The 23,805-nt window shown below is 39.7% G+C and overlaps 1 protein-coding gene across 2 annotated transcripts; it reads left to right on the top strand.

Moving 5' to 3' along the window:
* Positions 1–418: 418 nt before the first annotated feature.
* Positions 419–15,915, top strand: LOC122555569 (chromatin assembly factor 1 subunit A-A-like). 2 transcript variants are annotated; one of them, XR_006313307.1, is made up of 2 exons: positions 419–787; positions 13,129–15,915. XR_006313307.1 is itself a non-coding variant. In XM_043701595.1 (2 exons), the coding sequence occupies exons 1-2, from the start codon at positions 8,126–8,128 to the stop codon at positions 13,273–13,275; spliced, it is 444 nt and encodes a 147-aa protein (XP_043557530.1). In that variant the 5' UTR covers positions 7,999–8,125; the 3' UTR covers positions 13,276–15,915. The 2 variants fall into 2 exon arrangements, 1 of the variants encoding a protein (XP_043557530.1); XM_043701595.1 differs by lacking the exon at positions 419–787 and adding an exon at positions 7,999–8,422.
* Positions 15,916–23,805: the final 7,890 nt, after the last annotated feature.

Genomic DNA, 23,805 nt, shown 5'->3' on the forward strand with positions numbered 1-23,805 from the left:
ATACAAAAATAATATTAGTAATATAATAATAATAAAAATAATAATAAAAAAAACAAAAATAAAATAATAAAAATAATAATAAAATTAGTGCATTGATAAAAAAAAATCATAATGGTATGATATTGAGCCAAATCCCATTGCTCATTTCTCCTACTTGCTGCCTCTCCTGCTCTAACCACTTACCACACTAACTGGGACTGCAGTCAGATTATTTTGAAGGCACCTTCACAATGTAATGCCAAAATCTTAGATTTAATCTCTGAAGTCACATCTGGGTGTCTGTGGGTCAGTTGTTGCTATAATTTTGTGTACTATTTAAAATTTAAGTTAATGAAGGTAGAGGGCACACTGCCCTAATGTTTTTACAAAGTTGAGTGTTTCAAAAGCTCTCATTTTCAGCAAAGTGAAACAAATTAGTTGTGTGTCATGTGCTTTTTGATTGATACATCCTGTTCACATCAGCTCGTCTTGAGTTTCGATTTTCCATTATGCAATTAATTTCTATAAGTTTCACTTCATCCTGACTTCGCTTTAAGTACGCTGATCTGTATTTTGAATGTTTCAAATTATGGAAACAATATCTGAGGCGCTTTAAAGGAAATTAGATTTTTTTTCTCCAGCTTTGTTTTAAACATTTTACTAAATTCAGACTTAAAAAGCATTTCTCACTTTTCTTTGAAGCAAAAGGCAGGGTGCACTGAAATCCTACAATCTTTAAGCCCCAGTGACTTGTATGTACTGAAGGACACTGTAAGCAACAAGCTGACGAACATATGGATGAAAGAGGGTAGGTAGAATCGGGCAGTTGCTCATGCCTCAAGTTGCCAGAATGTGTCTTAAGAGTAGTACCTGCTTTCAATTTGTAACTAACTTGATGATTGGCAGGCTAGATTTTGATGCATGTTTAAATCAGTGCAGGCAATTTTTTCTCTTCAGAATATTGAATGGGACAAATTTTCACAAATATAATGCATAAACCTTTGAAAGCATATTTTTCTTTGTTTAAAACTTGGTTGCACTGCATTTAAGATCAGTTTACTAATACACAATGTAATGTAATTTTGACAGCATTTCAATTGCGTTAATGGGGAAAAATGGATTTGAACCAATGATGCCAAGAAAACAAACTTTTGAGATTTTAAAAATTCCAAATGTTAATGTATCAAAAGCAATATTTTTAAAGAGCAGGATATAACAGGCCTATTTTTTAATAGCTCTTGATTTTTTTAAAATAGTTTTCTGTCTTTTGAAGGTAGGGGCTCACCTTTAGAGTGAGTTCTACAAGTGTTGGTCACACTATGGTGACCAAATGTCTGTGATACTTTTAAATGTGTGAAGGTAATTTGTGTGTATTGTTTTTCTGTATTCCTAAACAGCTCTTAAAACTTCACTTAATCATGTTTCATAATGGAAACAATACTTAAAATTCAGCAGCCCAAGGTTATTTTAGGATGGAAAGTATTTTTTGCCCGTTCCTTATCAGGCAAAATCTTGGACCAGAACCTCAAACTATGTTGTTTTTCTCAATTTTTGTATGTTTTAGAACAATTAGATTGCACTGCTGATTGTTTACATCAAGAAAAGGTATGCTACCTGAGCTGTTAAATATTTTGAGGTGTTTCTCTGTTTTCATGTAAGACAATTTGTTTGTTTCAGAATATGTCAACTCTCCAGAAACAGGTGGGGTTCCTCAATTCCAGTATGTGTTACTCCATTTGCATGTCACCTCCAAAACTGTAAAAACATGCTAGAGTCTGCACGGATCTGCAAAGAGGTGTAATGGCGACTAGATATTAATGTTAAATTTGGCCAGGATTTTAAAAAAGAAAGATGCGAAACATTACAGTACGAAATGTAGATTAGTTTATAATCAAACAGGGCTTTAAGAGATATGCCAACACCAAATAAAAGGTTAAAGAACCAACTAACAAAGGAGGAGACCTAAAGGTATTGTGGAACACCAAAATGATGATAGCAGCTGCCAAAAAGAAGATGAATACACCATTGCAGTTATAAGAGCCTTACTCAGCCTTATGACTCCCAAGACTGGGGTTTGCAGAGAAGGAAGTTTGGCAGGGCAAAGAGAACACTCTCCATTCAATTGCATTATTTTATACTGAATTGCACTGAGGTCATTAGGCAAAATATCTGGTCAATTCTCCTAACTTCAGCACCATCTCAAAGAATGCATAACAACCAACTAATTCCCTCTTTCCTGGAACTAAACAAAACACAATCCCTTAATAGGTTGGAATTTTTGTCCATGTAATTTCAGTCCAGGTCACAATCCAACTATGGCTGCCTAAAAGGATCATTTTTCTATCAGGTAGAGGAGTTATCTCACAAGATAAGGAGAACAACACTAAATAATCTATGGCAAAAATATTTAATTGAATCAGTACCAACTTATAGTAGGGTGAGAACTGATCAGTTCCAGATAAGTGGAAGTGAAAGATTAGCATGTAAAACCAAAAGGTGGGATAGGCTGCATTTAAAAAGGAAGATGCATTATTTATCTCAAGAGGGTTGGAATAGGAAAGCAGTGATGTGTTTCTGAGACTTTATAAAGTTCTAGTTAGGCCCCATTTAGAATACTGTGTCCAAGTTTGGGCCCCACACCTCAGGAAGGACATACTGGCACTGAAGCATGTCCAGTGGAGATTCACATAGATGATCCCTGGAATGGTAGGCCTAACATATGATGATCAGCTGAGGATCCTGGGATTGTATTCATTAGAGTTTAGAAGGTTGAAGGGAAATCTAATAGAAACTTGCAATATAATGCATGTCTTAGAAAGGGTGGATGCTGGGAAGTTGTTTCCGTTAGGCAGAAGACTAGGGCCCATGGGCACAGCCTTAAAATTAGAGGGGAGTCAAATTAGAACGGAAATGAGGAAACATTTCTTCAGCCAGAGAGTGGTGGGCCTGTGGAAATCATTGCCACAGAGTGCCGTGGAGGCTGGGACGTTGGGTGTCTTCAAGGCAGAGATTGATCAATTAAGGGCTACGGGGAGAGTGCGGCTAAGTAGAATTGATACTCCCATCAGCCATGATTAAATAACGGAGTGGACTTGATGGGCCAAACAGCCTTGCTTCCACTCCTGTGTTTTATGGTCTTATGATCCAGTCATGAACATTCATGCGAGCAAGTAGAAGTAGGGTAAATAAAGCAAGAGCTTCACTCTGCATTTGTGAATATGGGAAGGGCTTTTGCTCGAAACATTGATTCTCCTGCTCCTCGGATACTGCCTGACCTGTGCTTTTCCAGCACCGCACACTCAGCTCTGATTTCCAGCATCTGCGGTCCTCACTTCCTCCATTCTGAATATTTGAAATTATGTCCAGAAAGAGTTTGGCAATGCTTCTTTGTTGAATACAGTATATTTATGATTGATATGACAGGGTTTTGACCACAAAGAATCAAGCAATATGGTGATTTGATGGGGAAATTGAATTAAACACAAAACATCCATGATCATGAGTCATAGACCAGAGAATGTGATCTCAGAATATGGGGTTGTCCATTTATGGCAGTGATGGGGAGAAATCTCTTCTGTGAGGGTAGTATATCTGAACCATTAGTCCCTGAGACTGGGTCCATAAAGTATATTCAAGCCTGAGATAGATTTATAATGAGTGAGAGAATCAAGAGTTATGGAAAGGTAGGAAAGCAGAGTTGAGGATTATCAGATCAGTCATGATCGCATTGAATGGTGAAATGGCATACTTCTGCTCCTACATTTACTGGCATTGGTTCATAGTTTCTGGTGGTAGGTGTAGGGAATGCTAGATGACGAGCGAAATTGAGGTTTTGGTCATGGAAAAGGAAGAAGCATATGTCAGGTCTGGAGAGCAGGGATAGAGTGAATCCCTAGAAATGTATAAAGGCAGGAGGAGTATACTTAAGAGGGAAATCAGGAATGCAAAAATGGGACATGAAATAGCTTCGGCAAATGGAGTTGAGGAAAGTCCAAAGGGATTCTACAAATACATGAAGGATAAAAGAGTACCTAGGGAGAGAATAGGGCCCCTTAAAGAATAGCAAGGCCACGTATGTGTGAAACTGCAGGAGATGGAGGAGATACTAAATGAGTATTTTGCAGCAGTGTTTACTATGGGGAAGGGTATGGAAGATAGCAAGGGGGAATAAAAAGCGACAATTTGAAAGATGTCCATATTATAGAGAGAAGCTGCTGAATGTCTTAAAATGCATAAATCCCTGGAACCTGATCAGGTGTACCCAGAATTATTTGGGAAGCTAGGGAAGAGTTTGGTGGGCCCCTTGCTGAGGTTGTTGTCATTGTGAGCCGTAGGTCAGGTACTGGAGGTTGGCTAACAGTGTGCCATTATTTAAGAAAGGTGGTAAGGAAAAGCCAGGAAACCTTAGACTGGTGAGCCTGACATTTATGGTGGGCAAGTTGTTGGGGGGCATCCTGAAGGACAGGATTTACATGTATTTGGAAAGGCAAGAACTAATTAGGGATTCCTGATGAAGGGCTTATGCCCGAAATTTCGACTCTCCTGCTCTTGGATGCTGCCTGACCTGCTGTGCTTTTTCAGCACCACACTTTTCAATTCAATTCTGACTGTCCCTAATCAGGAGAAAGTGAAGAGTGCAGATGCTGGAAAGTCAATGTGGCTTTGTGCATGGGAAATTGTATCTCACAAACTTGATTGAGTTTTTTGAAGAAGTAATGAGGATTGATGAGGGCAGAGCAGTGATGTGATCTATATGACCAGTAGTATGCCCACAAGGATCAATGCTGGGTCCACTGCTATTTGACATTTATATAAATGATTTGAATGTGAACATAGAAGGTATGGTTAGTAAGTTTGCAGAGAGGTATAGTGAACAGCGAAGAAGGTTACCTCAGAATACAATGGGATCTTGATCAGATGGGCCAATGGGCCGAACAGCGGCAGAGTTTAATTTAGATAAGTGTGAAGTGATGAATTTTGAAATGGCATATCAGGGCAGGACTTATTACTTAATGGTAAGATCCAGAGGAATGTTGCTGAACAAAGAGACCTTGGAGTGTCAGGTTCATAGTCCCTTGAAAGTGGAGTCGCAGGAAAACAGGATAGTGAAGGAGGTGTTTGGTATGCGTGCCTTTATTATTCAATGCATTGACCATAGGGATTGGGAGGACATGTTGTGACTGTACAGAGCATTGAGTTGGCTACTTTTGAAACATTGCATGCAATTCTGGTCTCCGTCCTATAGGAAGGATGTTGTTAAACTAGAAAGGCTTCAGGAAAAATTACGAGGGTATTGCCAGAGTTGGAAGGTTTAAACTTTAGGGCGAGGTTGAATAGGCTGGGGCTATTTTCCCTGGATCATCGGAGACTGAGGGTGACCTTATAGAAGTTTATAAAATCATGAGGGGCATGCATTGGGTGAATAGGCAAGGTCTTTTTCCTGTGGTGGGGGAGCTCAAAACTAGAGGCCCAAGAGTTAAGGTGAGAGGGGCAAGATATAAAAGGGACCTAAGGAGCAACGTTTTCATGAAAAGGGTGGTGCATGTATAGGATGAGCTGCCAGAGGAAGTGGTGGAGGCTGGTACGATCACAACATTTAAAAGGTATCTGGATGGGTATATGAATAAGAAGGGTTTAAAGAGATATCGTCCAAATGCTGGCAAATGGGATTAGAAGGGTCAGTTTCCATGCTGTACATCTCTGTCACTCAATGCCTCTATGAAAGTGGAGTCATGGGTAGGCAGAGTAGTGAAAAAGGCATTGTTATGCTCTTCTTTCATTCTCCGAAACTCCAATGAGTACAAGCCCAAACTACTCAACTCCTCATAAGAAAATCCTTCCATCCCTTACATCAGCTTTCCTTGGACTGCCTCCAATGCTAGTATGCTTCCAAGACAGTTCATGGTATTCCAACTGTGGTCAGATGAACGCCTTCTATAGGTTTAGCAAGACCTCCCAAGGGTTACTTTATTCCAATGTTGCACTTAGCATCCCTCTTCACCCAGTAATAGGAAAACTATCTTTTTGTGATTCATGCATTAGCACCCCCAAATCCCTCTGTTCTATAGCTTCCTGCAGTCATTCTCTATTTAAATAACATTGTGTTCCTCTTCTTCCTGTCAAAGTGCACAGTTTTCCACATTATGTTTGATTTACCAAGTTTTTGCCTACTCACTTAACTTGTTAATACCTTTTCCAGACTCCTTGTGCCATTCTACACTTGTTTTCATGCCTATTTTTATATCACCTACAAACTTCCAAGTCATTATACAGTAATGTCAATACTGTGGCACTCCAATAGTTCCAAGTTGCCAGCCTACAAAAATAGCCTCTTTTATCCCAACTGTCTATTAGTTTGGATACACTTAACCCACAAAACTCCTTGTTTCTTAACATTCTGTCTACTTCACATCCATGCTCTGAGTCCCACTTAGTCCATTAAATTGAACTTCAGCCTTGATCGTGTGGGTCATAATCAAATACCTTTTGTATACATCAACTGCATTACTTTCATTAATCCTCTCTTTTTACCTTATCAAGTGACCCAAATTATTTAAGCACCATTTGCCTTTAACAAGTTTATGTAAGTTTTCCTTAATTAATCCACCAATATTCAAGTGACTATTAATTTTGTTCAGGATTAGTATTATTAAAAGCTTTACCATCACCCATGTTGTACCAACTGGTTTGTGTTTACTTTAGCTTATTCTTACATACCTTTCTTTTAAAATATAGATTTAATATTTGTAATTCTCCAGTCTTCCAGCACTAATTCTTTATCAAAGGAATATTAGATAAATATGGCAACTGCATCTGCATTTTCCACCTTTATTTGTCCCATTCTCATTCAATGTATCCTATTCAGTTCTGGTGATTTTTCAATTACAAGTACAACCTTTCTAAGACACATTCATCATGTCAAATACCTCCTCTTCCAACATGAATTTGATTGCATTTTCTTTCACAATAAATGCAGATGTAAAACATTCAATAAATACCTCAATCTTAATGTATAGATCACATTAGTGATCCCAAGTCAATCCATCCATTCTTTCATTATTACATGCCAAAAGACTTTTGGATCATTTAATGCTAGCTCTTTTTTCATTTTCTTCATCAATTCCATCTTGAACTTCCTGTATTTAGCCTTGTTCTGACTTGTATTATCAAGCTGGCACCTGCTGTACACCCTATTTTTTTTCACAATCCCTTTCATAATGCAGGGAGAAACATAAGAAAAAGGAGCAGTAGAGCATTCAACATAGAGTCATAGAGATGTACAGCACAGAAACAGACTCTTCCATCCAACTCATCCACGCCGACCAGACTTTCTAAACTAATCCAGTCCCATTGGGCTCATATTCCTTTAAACCCTTTCTATTCATGTACCTGTCCAGATGCCTCTTAAATGTTATAATTGTACCAGCCTCCAGTACATCCTCTGGCAGCTCATTCCATACACGCACCACCCTCAGCGTGAAAAGGTTGCTCCTTAGATCCCTTTTAAATCTTTCTTCTCTAACTTTAAACCTATGGCCTCTAGTCTTCGACTCCCCCACCACAGGGAAAATACCTTGTCAATTTACCCTATCCATGCCCCACATGATTTTATAAACTTCTATAAGGTCATCCCTCAGGCTCCGATGCTCCAGGGAAAACAGCCTCAGCCACACCCGGAAGCTCAAACCCTCCAACCCTGGCAAATTCCTGGTAAATCCTTTCTGGTCCCTTTCAAGTTTTACAACATCCTTCCTCAAGTAGGGAGACCAGAACTGAACTGTTAATAATCACGAGGCCTGTTCGGAACAGATAGAGAGAGAAGCTGCTGTCTTGAGCACAAGAGCCAGATTTAAAGTGAATGTAGAAAGAGCAGCAGCACCATGAAGAAAACTTTGTATGTGGTGATTAGTTAGGATCTGGAATGCACTGCCAAAGAGAATGGTTTCAAGTTGAAATTGAGTAAGCAACTGAACAATGTTGTTTACATGAAAGTTATATGAATGTTGCATATATGAAAAATTTTAAAATGTACATGACTTTCTTGTAGATGTCATCAGTGTCATTCTAAACTGTAGCCAAAGTGCTGAAGAACTACTAAAACAGAGGAACGTTGTACGAGAGGTTATATTGAAGTACTTAATCCGACATGGTGTCACCGTATCTGTTGCATCAGACAAACGGCAACATATTGATAAAGCTTTGTTCTGTTGGATGCAGCAAGAATGGAAGAGCAAAGAGGCAACAGATAAAACAAGACACAACCTTCTGGCACAAATTAGGAAAGAAGAGTGAGCAAAAGGTGAAACAGGAAATTGAAAATGCAAAGATACAAACAATGGCACAAGAAGTGAAAAAAGCAAAGAAAGAACTGGAGGAGGCAAGGCAAAGGGAGGATCAGTTGAGAAGACAATTCGAGGAGCAGAGAAGGAAAAGTGAGGAGCAGGTGAGATGAGCATTGTGGACGGCACGGTGGCACAGTGGTTAGCACTGCCGCCTCACAGCGCCAGAGACCTGGGTTCAATTCCTGCCTCAGGCAACTGTCTGTGTGGAGTTTGCACATTCTCCCCGTGTCTGCGTGGGTTTCCTCCGGGTGCTCCAGTTTCCTCCCACAGTCCAAAAATGTGCAGGTTAGGTGAAATGGCCATGCTAAATTGCCTGTAGTCTTAGATGTAGGGGAGTGGATCTAGGTGGGTTGCTCTTCGGAGGGTCGGTGTGGACTTGTTGGGCTGAAGGGCCTGTTTCCACACTGTAAGTAATCCAATGAGCAGCAGAGAAGACAAGCTGAGGAGGGAGTCCAGAGAGAATTGCAGGAACAAATAACTGCACAAGCACAGGATGAGGCAAAGAGGCAATTGACAATGCAAATTAATATACATCTGAATATTACACAGGTAATTACAATTCCCATGAAAAATGTTTCATGTTTTGCAGAGATTTTGAGTCTGAACCCCTACATTATCAAAGTTTACTCAAGGTCTTTATATGTTCATGTTTATTAGAAGGAAGTATTTTTTTTCATTAGCTTTTATCATACTGTTCACAAATCGCAGAAAAAACAAAGTTGCACAAAAGATTGCGAATGCAAACTGTAGTAGATTTAATATTAGATGATGTATTATAAAAGATGGGAGATACTTTCTAAGGAAATAATTGTTAAGGGGTCTGGAAAAGGATTTGGGTTCAAAGCAATAAAACAGATGTGACTAACAAAATTATGGACCAGACTGATTGAGTGAAATGATTTATTCACATTTTTAATTAATTGCATTCCTATAACTTGGTTCAGAATTGATAAATATCTTGATTTGGGATGTGATTCAATTATCTAAAGTTGTGGTTCACTGAATCTTATTAAGTTTGCTACTTCATCGGTGCCTTCTATATTAAAGACATGGGTCACTGATCTTTCCAAGTTGTCATTGTTGCTTAATACCAGTTTGAAAAGCACCAAAACAGTACTGTAGGCAACATTTATTGTGGATGAACAATATACTGTAGCAATTAAAATCTGATAAACCACAGAAAATACTAGAAGCTCATTGTCAAGCTAGCAGTGCATGTACCTTATGTTGATCCTCAACTGACTCCTGCTTTAGAGGGAGATACTCACATCCAAAAAAAACACTTTTATATTCTTTCTGCAGATGTTGGGCAGTCTTGCTGTACTTTTCCAATATTTCCTGCTTTTGTTTCATTTGGTTCAGGGCATTTTCTGTTCTTTTTGGGTGAGTCCAAAACAGCTCCGTCATTTAGGGGATGTTTGCATTTCTTTACTCACAGTGCAGTGGAAGTCGGAAACTCTTTCCCATAATACGCTGTTGAATTGAAAATTTCAAAACTGAGATTTATCAGATTTATGCAATAGAGTCATACAGCATGGAACCAGACACTTTGGTCCAGTTCATCCATACCAACAAAGTTTCCCAAACAAAATTAGTTTGCCTGCATTTAGCCCATATCCTTCTGAACCTTTCTTATTCATGTACCTATCCAAATGCCTTTTAAATGGTGTACTTGTAGCTGCAGCCACCATTTCCTCTGCCAATTCATTCCACATGCAAACCGCTGTCTATGTGAAAAGGTTGTCCCTCGGATCCCTTTTAAACCTTTCTCCTCTCATCTTAAAAATGTCTCCCCTAGTTTTGAATTGCCCCACCATAAGGGGGGGAAGATCTTTGCTGTTCACCTTATTTATACTCCTCATTGATTTTATAGACCTCTGTAATGTTGCCGCTCAACCTCTTAGGCTGGGACTTTTTTCACTGCAGCATATCTCTATAACTCAAGTCTTAGCAACATCCTGGTGTATATTTTCTGAACCTTCTCCAATTTAATAATATCCTTCCTATAGCAGGTTCACCAGATTGCACACATTTCTCCAGAAAAGGCCTGACCAATGTCCTGTACAACCTTAACTTTACATCCTAACTCCTATACTTAAAGGTCTGAGCAATAAAGGCAAGCATGTGAAATGCCTTCTTAATTACCCTATCTATGTGTGATGCAAACTTCATAGTAACATATACCTGTACCCCTTGGTCTCTCTGTTCTACAATACTATCCAGGGCACTACCGTCAATTATATGTCATGCCCTATTTTGTTTTACTACAATGCATTATCTCGCATTTATTCAAATTAACCTCCATCTGTCACATCTCAGCCCATTGACCCAATTGATCAAGATCACTTTGTAATCTTAGATAACCTTCTTCTCTGTCAACTGTACCACCAATTTTGATGTCATCCACAAACATACTAACCGTGCCACCTAAATTCTCATCCAAACCGTTTATAGAAATGACAAGCAAACATGGACACAATATTAGGTTAGATTACTTACAGTGTGAAACAGGCCCCTTCGGCCCAACAAGTCCACACCCACCCTCCGAAGAGCAACCCACCCAGACCCATTCTCCTACACCTAACACTATGGGCAACTTTAGCCTGGCCAATTCACCTAACCTGCACATCTTTGGACTGTGGGAGGAAACCGGAGTACCCGGAGGAAACCCACGCAGACACGGGGAGAATGTGCAAACTCCACACAGACAGCTGCCTGAGGTGGGAATTGAACCCAGGTCTCTGGCATGTGAGGCAGCAGTGCTAACCACTGTGCCACTGTGCCGCCCCTTATTGCTGTGGAAGTGAGAACTGCAGATGCTGGAGATTAGAGTTGAGCGTATGGTGCTGGAAAAGCACAGCTGGTCAAGCAGCATCCGAGGAGCAGGAGAGTTGATGTTTCGGGCAAAAGCCCTTCAGAAATGAGCATTATCCCTGTGGAATGCTACTGGTCACAGGCTTTCAGTCTGAAAACAACCCTCCACTAGCACTCTGTCTCCTACCGTCAAGCCAATTTTTAATCCAATTGGAAAGCTTTCCCTGAATCCTATGTGATCTAACTTTACTAATTACTCTACCATGCATACCGTGTCAAAGGCTTTGCAAAGTCCATGTAGACAACGTCCACCTCTCTACCCTCATCTATCTTTTTGGTTACATCCTCTAAAAACACAATCAATATCTTAGAATCTGAGAAAAATGAAACAGTAAAACATATGTGATACTTCTTTCAGGAATGCAGATTTGGAAAGAAATTACCATGTAGATGCGTTGGGTGATGGAAGTTGCCCAGAATTAGGGTTGCCTATTCTATTAGTATTCTAGATCATTTGCATATTAGGCAAAGCACTTTGTAAGGTAAAGGTATCAAATTGCTGGAGTGTTACTGCACAACAACAGAAGTTTGCTTGTGGCCAAATGGGTTGTTAATGAGATGTGCTGCTTCCAGGTGTACATATTGTTTCGGGATTCAGGTGGAGCGGACAAGATATTGTCTGACCTTCTCACTCCCATGGTTACTGGGTAGAATTTTGTATGTTGTTAATGGATGGCAAATACTTACGATTTCTACTCTTCTTGCATGAGTGTTGCAGGAACAATAGAATTTTCTAAATGCTGGATTCCTTTATGTCTTGTTTTGTAGCAGTGTTTACAAAGCAAATATTTAGATAGAATATTTGTTGGTAGCTCCAATTTGAAACCACTCTAATTAGAAAGGGTACGGAAAAGATTTATAAGGATGTTGCTGGCACTGGAGGGTTTGAGTTATAAGGAAAAGCTGAAAGGTTTTTTTCTTCCCACTGGAGCATCTAAAGTTGAGGAGTGACCTTATAGAGATTTATAAAATCGTGAGGAGCATAGATAGGGTGAATTGCAAAAGTCTTTTCCCTAGGGTAGAGGAGTTCAAAACTAGAGGACATAAGTTTAAAGAGAGTAGGGAAAGATTTAACAGGGACCTGAGGGGCAAGTTTTTCACATAGATAGTAGTTCATATGTGGAATGACCTGCCAGAGGAAATGGTAGATGCAGGTATATTCACAACAGTTTAAAAAAAAAACATTTGGACAAGTACATGAATAGGAAAGGTTTAGAGGAATATGGGCCAAATGCAGGCAAATGGGGCTAGTTTAGTTTGGGAAACCTTGTCAGCATCGACAAGTTGGGCCAAAGGTCTGTGTCTGTACTATATGACTTGATGACTGTAAGTTTGTGAGACACTATTTCCCACACACACGAGAATTATAAGTTAGTAAATAAAAATAAATAGATGCAGAGAAAATACTGACCAGGTACAATCTAATTGAATCAAGTGACTGACCTATTTCTGTTCCTATATTCTTTTCATATTTGTGAACAGAACTCTGACATCTTTCTTACATATTGTATTAACTTAATTCAAGAGATGGAAGTTTAGGAGATAGATGGTATGGTGGTGCAACATGCTCTTTGCCTTTCTAATGATCTGAATATTATCCCGTAATTTTCAATTTATTATTCTGTGGATGTTTATGTTCCTTGAGGATCTAGGGAAGACCTCTCATTGCATTCTGTGTTCTTCTCACAAACTGAGAAAATCTTGTTTTTTGTTTGTAGATTTTAGGTCCTCTCAAGTAGTTAACAAATTTCCTCTGTGTTCACCACATAATTATTGGTGAAAATTTCAACCATTAATTCTCAGGAAGGAGAAAGAGCAAAGTTGCAACCCCCTCTTGCATTCCCTACACAATAAATGTAATAATGTCTGTTGTTGTTCTTAATTTATATGTTCTAATGATCTGACTTTATTTCTGTTTCTTAAAACATTCTAGTCCAAGGCATCATCTCAGAAGGGGAGACTTCGACTGCCAAATAATAGGAAAGGAGGTCTGCTAATGGTTCTTTATTCTTCTGAATTCCCAAAATCCTTTATTTGGCCGACAACCAGAAGAGTGGGATCCACAGCACTTTTGGGATGATGCAATGCCTCACTTTGCTTATTCTGTCCATGAAGACAAAACAGAGCAATATCAGAGCTCAAGAATCATCAGTCTGCGCTTGCTGTCCCTGGTCAAGGATGAAGAACTGCTCTTCAATCCCAACATCAGCAAGAATGGAATGAGATGTGCAACCCCTCTACATGGGATTGCTGTGGCAGGAACCATTCATAAGAACAAACAGTGTGTGAGTATCTTTGAGCAACTTTTTGGACTCATCCGCACACCTGTTGGTGGAAGCAACTGGAAAATCCAATATGTTAACCTTAAGGTGAAAGCTTTGAATGGTCAACTAGAAATCATACAACCCAGTTTGTCTATTGGGCTTCCTGCACTAGTGGCTCACCTCAATGAATTAACTGTATTTCTCAAGTAACTTATTTAAAAAATATCTGTTTGACTTTGCATCTATGGATTCTACCACAGACATGTGAGTTTATATCTAGAAAGCTAACTTGAAATTAGTCCCCATTGCTTCTGTAGTTCAAACTCCTTTTATATATTTATACTCACATGTCAGAGTGTTTTTGAACAATTATTTTTAATAGTAACTTTAATCAATCATTTCAAACACATTATGATATCTCCAGGGTTCCAGGTGGGTCTTGAACTCAGCCCAGAGTTAGGGATGCTACTACTATGCCTGGAGAACCCCAATTCTTTTTTTGTTGACTATTTTATGTTAGAATGAAATACTTTAGACAAAGTGGGCTAGCTTTTCGTCATGTTGCTTGAACATGCAATCTAGTATTTCAGTTTGGCTTCCTATTATAGAACCACCCTTCAATGAAATTTATTTTTGTGGCTGAAGTCATTTATGGACATGTATAGGATTTTTAATGGAATTGAGAATGAAAGTGTGGAATAATATTTCCAAAAATAGCAAAACAACAATAGAACAGGGCCCCAATTTCAGAGGTGAGGAGAGCGTGTTTATGGTTACAGAATACATTCATTCTGATGATGATCAAAAGATGCAATGGATGGTCTACTTAAAGCAAGAGTTCATTCAAGAAATAGATCCTACAATAGGAAGCAAATGAGATTGCTATTCTGAATAGATAAAGAATATTTTATCCAATCTACCCTGTAGTCCTACAAAATGATACAAAATATCTTATGGAACAAAGTTTTAATAATATGTCGATGGTCAGATTTGTTCAGTTGCATGTGATTGAACACCTGCTAATTCTACCAGAGTATTAAAAGTTCTCTTTCTGAAGTGCAGTTTAATGTGGTGATGATACTGTCAGTTTAGAAATGTCACTAACTTCTACATTCCTCTAGAGACTGATAATCCAACACTAAGTCTACTATATCTGTCCATGTACAATGTCCTACTTCAGATATCAGTCCAAACAACACGAGTACTTTGTTTGTTTACAAGCAAAAACATGGCCTCAATGAATTATAATATCCCTCCCTCATTCTAGTGAGTACAGTCCCTGTCTACATGATAAAATATAGCAAACTAAGCCAGGAAGAGATGTCCCAGTTCTTTTGCAGTAGGAGGAATTGTAGGAAAAAACCTTAGAAAAATAATATAAATGATCAACTAGAAATTCAGTTTGGCAGAACCTCTACAGAAATTCACTTAAGATGGTTTCTCAGAGATTGCAACAGGTTGCACAGTGAACTGAAACATTGATAAAAATAGTATGCAGGACAGATAAATATTACTGGTTTTAGATTACAAATGATATATTTGAGGCAAAGAAAAGCTGATCGTTTGGCAAAATCTGCAAGAGTTGATAGATTTCATCACTTTTACTTTATTTGTGATGGCGTCCTTAAAGAAGTAGATTTAAAAGCTTTATTTAAAGACATTTGTAAGTTTCTAGCAATGTTTGCAGCACATTTTATCACTTATGTTGTTTATTGTGAGACATTTTGAATAATTTGGGAACTAATTTTTTTTATGCAATACGTTTGTTTTGAAGGTGACCTGGATAGAATAGTTCATGCTTGAGATGTTATAAAGTGAATGAGGACATGCTAGGGTGATCCGCAGGTTTCAGACCATATCTGCAGATCTTGGAAAGCTAATGACTTTTGCAGAATGTGGTCATCTGTAACAAGTAGAGTTTTTGCATTTATGCTTTACATTATTTGTTTATTATATGTATTCTCAGTGACTGTGGCAGTTGAATCTCTGTCATTAATTTGTATTAGTGTGTACCTGTAGACCTTGGAAAACTAATGTCTGTTGCTGAATGTTGTCAACTGCAACAAGTAGAACTTTGCATTTAAATGTTATGATGCTTGTTAATTTTGTATTATATTCTAGGTGACTTTGATAGTTTACCCTCTTTCATTCTTATCCATCATTCTGTGCCCGATTGAGAACAACAGAGGTTATGCAATTGAGTCAGACCCTGCAAGGGCAGATTCATGATTCAAGGAGGTTGGATGGTTGGCTGTTGATGTGTGAAGTACTCAATTTAAGTCTGTGGCATTAACAGGAACTCTTTAACGTTAAGAAGTGCTGCTTATTAGAAATGTTGCTGGAGAGGGAAAACTATTTATTTCTTTTATATTTTCTTGTTGTGGAGTCTCTGATTTTGTCTGAGAGTGGTCAACTCGGTAAATCAGTTCATTGCCAATAAAAGTTATTTTTATCTACACCTGACTGGCATCTGTGTGACTAATGTAAATGGAATGAGTGTTGCAAAGAATATAGTCACAACATCCAAAAAAAGCTAGTGAAGTATTTTTGAAATTTAATCACTATTGTACCAAAGGGAAATATGGCAGTCAATTTACAAATGCCAGCTTCCACAAAAAACAGGTAAATAATCAAATAGAGACCACAAAATTTGATTCTATGGTACCCCTAGTTTCAGAGCCATAGGTGGTATTTTGGTAGCAAAATTGTGTCCATTTCAGTTGTACGCATTTGCAACACATTTGCGCTGAGTGTCTTCTTGATGACTGTGTTAGGAGGAATTACGCAGAGTAGATTACATAAGAAGTGCTGATATCAAACCAGTACTGTCATTTTCATCATGCCAATTCAGCTAATGCCCTCTCTTAAATATATATGTAGCTGAACATATATCAGTAGAAAAAAAGAATAGTCTGCAAGCGTGATGTAATCAACAACTAGCAAGTAAGTTAAAATCTCAGCAGGAAGTATCTATCAAAAGTGTTCTTGAAACATTAACCCCAGTTTAGGTGAGACATGTGCACATATGGAACTCTGCCTTCCCTTGCAACCAGATCTGCAGATTCAGAGCATGGTAAAAGTGGTGTTGGCAGTGATTATAAATGTGACTATTGCCCTGAATTGTTGTGCATGAAGCAAGTGTGAATCATGTTGCAGTTCAGTGCAGCTGTATTGGAAAAGTTGCAAATCCTCTTTATGCCAGCAAAGGGTAGGTCATTATGTTCTCTCTGACCAGAGTGAGGATGTGGCTCTGCCAAGTCCACAGGTTTCTTATGGTGCAGGGCACCGTCCATTGCTTACACTGGATTTTTGTGTGCACATCACTTGAGATATACTATAAACACAATGGCTGCTGATTTCACTGGGGGAAACCGCGCAGTGGATTCAAGCAGCTCTGGCTTCAGGTTGCACCACCTGTTGGATAACAGATTTCAGGATTGCTATGAGATTCATCCTTTGCCACAATGAATCAAGCTGCAAATTGGAGGAATAACACCTCATCTTCCACATGGTTAGCATACAGTCCAAAGGACTCAACATTGAGTTCTCCAATTTCATACCCCGACTCCCTTCCCAGCCTCTTCCTTCCCTTCCATTCCTCTCAGCCACCTACTGGAATCATTTGTCCCATCGACTAACCGGTCATGCTGTCTACCTGTGTTCACCTATCCCCATCTCACCACCCTGTCCCCCTACCCTCTTTATCTGCAGCTCCCCTACACCCACCCCCAGTCTTAAAGAAGGGTTACACCTGAAACGTTAACTTCTCCACCTCCTGATGCTGCTTGGTTTGTCTACATGAGATTCTGCAAGCCATTGAGTACTGATGTCTGCTTCGGAGATGGCAATGTAGGAGAATGCATGACACCAAATGGAGATTTTGTGACCTCAATCTGATTTTTCACTGAAGCTATGGAAACTGAGCTATAACATCCGTTGATAAATTCCTGCTTTCGGAAAAAAAAACTCAGAGACAGATTCTGAACGAGGTCTCACACCTACAATTCAGTGTCTGACCTGAGATGTCCCCTTTTGTATCTATGCCTGATTGAAGTTTGGAAAGTTAGGCAGACACTGATAAAACCTTTAACTATCTCTGGGCAGTGACTTGGAACAGATTCTGAATTTGCGTGTTAATCAATCAAAAATTACATCTACTTTCTTGCAGAGTTCTGCATCTGCCATCTTCAGTTTGTTCACTACACTTACTCCAATTGTACGATCCTTTGATTTCTGTGCTTATAAGCTCGGTGTCGGTGAGCCCTCTCTCACTACACCTTATGAAGGAGTGTCACTCCACAAGCTTGCAATTTCAAATAAACCTGTTGGACTGTAACGTGGTGTCATGTGATTTTTGACTATGCCTGGTTCATAAGTGTAAGTTCTGCATTGAATAGGAATGGTTCTAATTTCTATGAAAAGACTTGTCTCAAGTGGAAGCCAGATTCCACTGTGCTCATTGGCAGTGCCATCAGATTTTCTCGCTGACAGGCCAATGTAACAAATATTTCCAAATGCGTGCCCATCAGTCTTTTCCTATTCAAGTCCTTTCCTAACCTGTCTGAGACCATAGCAGCTATAAAATCCTTTCATCCTCACTTGGCTGCAGCTCAATGACATACTATGTGTAGGTCCTGCCTCTTTATCTTCCCCTGTAAAGTGTGTGGTGTTTGTATCAGCACTGGTGATTGTCAGGTTATACTATGGTATTTATTCTTCATAGAATCCTTCCAGTATGGAAACAGGCCATGAAGAATAATCCACCCCGACCCATTCCCCTATTTTATTACTGTACATTTACCCCTGACTAATGCACCTAACCTACACATCCATGAACACTATGGGCAATTTGGCATGCCCAATTCACCTGAAGTGCACATATTTGGATTGTGGGAGGAAACCAGAACACCTGGAGGAAACCCAGACAGAGATGGAGAGAATGTGCAAACTCCGCACAGACAGTTTCCCGAGGTTGGAACCGAACCCGGGTCTCTGACGCTGTGAGGCAGCAGTGCTAACCACTGATTCACCGTGCCACTCCGTGTTCCTACATATGGCATTCTCCCAGAGCAGTGACCAGTGGCACTCCTTGTACATGTGAAGGGATCTAGGCATAATTGTCAGGATGAGATGAGGCAGAGGATGAAAAACAGGTGCTGTATTTTTACACCATCTACACCTAATAAATCAGAAGAGATCACAGGATGAGGAGAAAGTGGATATGAAAAGGAGATGTAGGTAAGAACCTCTTAGGTCTACCTCTAAGGTTTCAATCCCACCACTGATTTCTCCAAAATGGAAGCAGCATCCCCTCTTTTATTCGATGACATGTAACCCTGCCTGTTTTCCATTAATTACATAGAAATGAAGAAAATAGAGCTGGGGATAGGCCATTTGGCCCTTCTGGTCTGCTCTGCTGTTCATTATTATCATGGCTGATCATCCAATTCAATAGCCTGTCTGGCCAAGTAGCCAATGGCCTAAGCAAATGGACTCAACATAAAACTGGCTAAACATTCTGACAAAAAAGGCCTGATGGAATGTAAAGAGGCCAAGGTTACTACAAGTCAAAAGCAAACAAGGACCAACCCTGATCTGTTTTGCAAAATGAAAAGGAGTACTTGACACTAACAATGGGAGAGTTGTTATTACCCAAAGCTCATTAATTGTACTCAGACAGAACATTAGGGAGAAACAATATGTTTGTGTATTCCTCAGTTTTGGCCACACAGCTTAGCTCTGTGCAGTAATCATACCTTGGAAAGGGGATGGATACAACAAGAATGATTTGGCCTAATCTCATTGGTGTTGTAACCTATTGGCTGAAATTAGAGAATATTCCAGAAGGGTTCAGAAAGGGAGGATAGTATGGGATGCCTGCCATTCCCTCAACAAAGACTCAAATGAGGACTCCGTGTGAGATCCACCTTCGTACCAAAATAAGTCTGATTGCCCAGTTGATGGAGCTCAGTGAATGGGTCCAGCAACTCAATTATGTTCACCAGAGAAGGCAGTATACGTGCTTTTCAGGCAATCAGCATGGTTTGGAAAAAAAGGTAATTCAATTTGTGTAAGAATATTATTTTCTTTAACTTGTAAGTGTTTTAATAAAACTATATTGAACTGCAGTACTTCGTTTGTCTCATACAGTAAGACCACCTGGTTAAATGTGTTTTATGATTAATGAACTGGTCAAAGTGTTTGCATATTTCCCAGGCATTATTTGGTGTACCTGGCTTTTCTTCCATATCCTTTGATTTCTTTCATTCCGAGTATCACATCCAACTCCTTTTTGGAATAATACAATGGTTTGGCCTTGACTGTTTTCTATGATATGAATTCCACAGGCTCTCCACTCCGTGGGTGAAGAGATCTCGGTCTCTTCTCGGTCCCAAATGGGTTACCCTGTATCCTTAGATGGTGACCCCTGGTCTGGACTGTCCTTCCATTGAGAACACCCTTCCAGCATTGATCACGTCCAGTCCTGATTGAATTTTACTGTAAGTTTTATGAGACCTCCCCCTCATTCCTCTGAACTCCAGTGAATATAATCTTAACCAATTCAACCTCTCCTCATATGTCAGTCCTGCTGTCCCTCTATAGCAAGAACATCCTTCCTCAGATACAGAGACCAAAACTGTGTGCGAAATGCCAAAAGTGGTCTTAACATAATAAGACAGAGGAACAGAATTAGGCCATTCAGCCCATCAAGTGTGAACATGGCTGCTATGTTTCTCAACCCATTTCTCGTGTTTTCCCCCCATAATGCTTGATTCCCTTAGCAATCAAGAACCTATGCCTTAAACACACTCAATGACATGGTCTCTACAGCCCTCTGTAGCAATGACTTCCATAGATTCATCACCTTTTTGCTGAACAAATTCCTCCTCATCTCAGATCTAAAGCATAGTCCCTTCACTCTGAGGCTGTGCCCTCGTATCCTGGTTTCACCTACCATTGGAAACATTTTCTCCATGTCAACTCTATCCAGGCCTCTCAGTATTCCTTAGCTTTCAATCAGATTTCCCTCATCCTTCTAAACTCCATCAAGTACACTCCCAGAGTCCTCAACTACTCCTCACATAACAAACCATTCATCCCCTGAATCATCATTTTGGCCTACTCCAACACCAGCATATCTTCCTTAGATACGGGGCCCTAAACTGCTCACAATATTCCAAATATGATCTGAACAGATTCAGTAGATGACCTTTGCTCTTGCATTTCAGCCAACTTGAAAAGATTGCTAACATTGCATTTGCCTTCCTAACTGCCAACTAAACGTGCATTTTAAACTTAAGAGAACCCTGAACTGGGGGTTCCAGTTACTTTTCTGCTTCAGGTTTCAAAAGCATTTCCTCATTCATAAAATAGTTTATACTTCTATTCTTTCTACCAAGTGCGTAATCTCGTGTTTTCCTACACTGTATTCCATCTGCAACTACGTTGCCCACTCTCCCAGCCTGTCCAGATTCTTTTGCAATGCCCTAGCTTCCTCAACACTACCGGCTCTCTATCTTTGTGTCATCTGCAAACTTAACAACATCGCCCTCATAGCCTTCATCCAAATTGTAATGTATAACGTGAATAATTATGGTCCCAACATGGACCCCTGAGAAACCCCTCTAGTCACCTGCTGCCATCTTGAAAAAGACTCCTTTATCCATGCTCTCTGCCTTCTGCCCATCAGCTAATTCTCCATCAATGCTAGTACCTTGACACTACCACCATGGGCTCTTATCTGATTTTACAACTTCCTGTATAGCACTTTGGAAATCCAAATAGATCGCATCCACTGGCTTTCCTTTCTCTAACTTGTGCATTACCATGCCAACAGATTTGTCAGGCATGACTACCCCATGACAAAGTTGTGCTGATTCAGCTCTACTTTACCTTTCAGTATTCTCCAATCTCATCCTTAATACTGGACTTTAAAATCTTAGTAAGGAACGAGATCAGGATCACTGGCCTATAGTTTCCTGTCTTCTGTTTTCTTCCGTTCTTAAGCATTAACCATCTTCCAGTTTACTAGGACCCTCCCTGACTCCAGTGATACCTGAAAGATCACCATCAATGTCTCTACAATCTGCTCAGCTATCTGCTTCAGAAATCTGGAGTGCAGTCCATCTGATCCGAGTGACTTATCCACCTTCAGACCTTACAACTTCCCAGCACGGTCTCCTTAGTAATGATCACTACACTCACCTCTGTTCCCTGACTCTCTTGAAGTTATGGTGTGCTGCTGATTTCTTCCAACATGAAGATAACACAAAGTTCCTGTTCAGTTCCTTTGCCATTTTCTTGTTCCCCATTACAACTCCTCCAGCCTCATTTTCTAGTAGTCCAATGTCTACTCTTGCCTCTGTCTTACTTTCAGAAATCTAAAAAAAATTTTTTCCAATTTTCTTTTGTATTGCTAGCTACTTTACTTTCATAATTCATCTTCTTTCCCCTTATTGATTTTTTTAGTTTCTTTGGCTGGTTTTTAAAGGCTTCCCAAACCTCTGGCTTCCCACTAATCTTCACCACACTGTATGCTTTTTCTTTTGCTTTTACGTTGTCCCTGACTTCCCTTGTTATGATGTCTTCGATTGCGTATCTTATGTTGTTGAATAGCTGGCAGTATTTGCAACTGAGATGTACATGTAAGAGTTGGATCAACTCTAAGTGTGTGGGGTGAGACCAAGAATGTTAGGTATGAGTTATGCAAGATAAAGAATGTGCTGGAGGGGAGTGATTAATGGAGCAGTGTGTAAGACTAGTGTTTAATTTGTACAGATAAGGTATGTAAAGATACTTTCACTGACCTTGACTATTCTTAATGTTATTAAAAATGTTGTTGTACTGCATCTGCATCTGCCATCCTGGGATCTACAGTTAGCTGCTTCCACTACTTTTATAATGCCTGTCTGCAGAGCTTCCTGGACCCAAGAAGAAGAAGACCTTCTTCTCCTGACAACCACCTATAGCACAGCTCCCAATGGAGCAAACACTCTGGCATCTTGCACTATTTCCATTTCTCTCTCTGCTGAAACTGTTCTCTAAACAATCCCAACCCTTGCTGCAGTTACAATGGATTTTGCCTTTAAGAGGAGCAAGTTGACTTTGTAACAATTCACCCTCAGCATTAGGCTACACGCTAATATCACTTAAATTAGCAGAGAGCTCAAATCTTGTGTTGGTCATTGCAAATGACATGGAGTAATTTCACACTCAGATATCCACATTGACTCATTTCCAGATTAATTCAGTGTTTTCTCACATAATTTTAGTTAAGGGTTGGATATTGATCCAAACAATGTAGAGATCCACTGTCTTCCTTTGATAAAATCCCAAGCGATCTTCCACATCAAGCTGTTGTGATCTGTGTAAAACACTACATTTTCTAGGAAGTGCCTCAGCAGTGTAGCACTCCTTATGTACTGTACTGATCTCAAGTTGTTTGAGTGGATCTTGAATCATAAAGGTAATTGGCACAAATATTCATTGTTGTCAATTCCAGTAGTCTAGCTGAGACACATTGTTACAAAACGTTCAATGATCAATGCCAGTGAGTGCATTCTCACATCCTGTGTTTGAATATATACATATAGCCTCCAGTATTCACAATTGAACCATACTGGTTCATAATCTTAAATCTTTTCCTTCATGGTATTCTTAGCAAAGTTAGGATTATTTAGTAAATGTTATCCAATAACCAAGTTTGAATTTAATTAGATCAGTAAGAATTACAATTAACAATTGCTGCTGCATCTGTATGAACATCATTGTCCAATCAATCAGCACCTTCTACTTACACTATATAGATTGTTGGTTCTTTTTTAAAGTTGGATTTTTGTTTACAGTTCAGTAGGGGCGAGTCCCGGATCAAGGTGCGGTACAAGGAGTGAAGAGCCAAGTCCTGGACTGGAGGTGAGTACCAGACCATAGGCCACTACAGGTGAGGTGAGACCCCTGTGAACTGCAATCAAGGCTTCAGGTTTTGAAGCTCGGCACGGTCTGGAGACTTGGCCCAGTGCAGTCCAGAGGCTCCGTGCTGTGGACTTGGTGAAAAGGACTGCAATTTGACTAGAGTCATAGAGATGTACAGCATGGAAACAGACCCTTCGGTCCAACTCATCCATGCCGACCAGATATCCCAACCCAAACTGGTCCCACCCATCAACATCTGGCCCATATCCCTCCAAACCCTTCCTATTCATATACCCATCCAGATGCCTTTTAAACATTGCAAATGTACCAGCCTCCATCACTTCCTCTGGCAGCTCATTCCATAAACATACAACCCTCTGTGTGAAACAGTTGCCCCTTAGGTCTCTTTTATATCTTTCTCCTCTCATACTAAA

Source organism: Chiloscyllium plagiosum, chromosome 12 (assembly GCF_004010195.1).
Source record: "Chiloscyllium plagiosum isolate BGI_BamShark_2017 chromosome 12, ASM401019v2, whole genome shotgun sequence".
NCBI lineage: Eukaryota > Metazoa > Chordata > Chondrichthyes > Orectolobiformes > Hemiscylliidae > Chiloscyllium > Chiloscyllium plagiosum.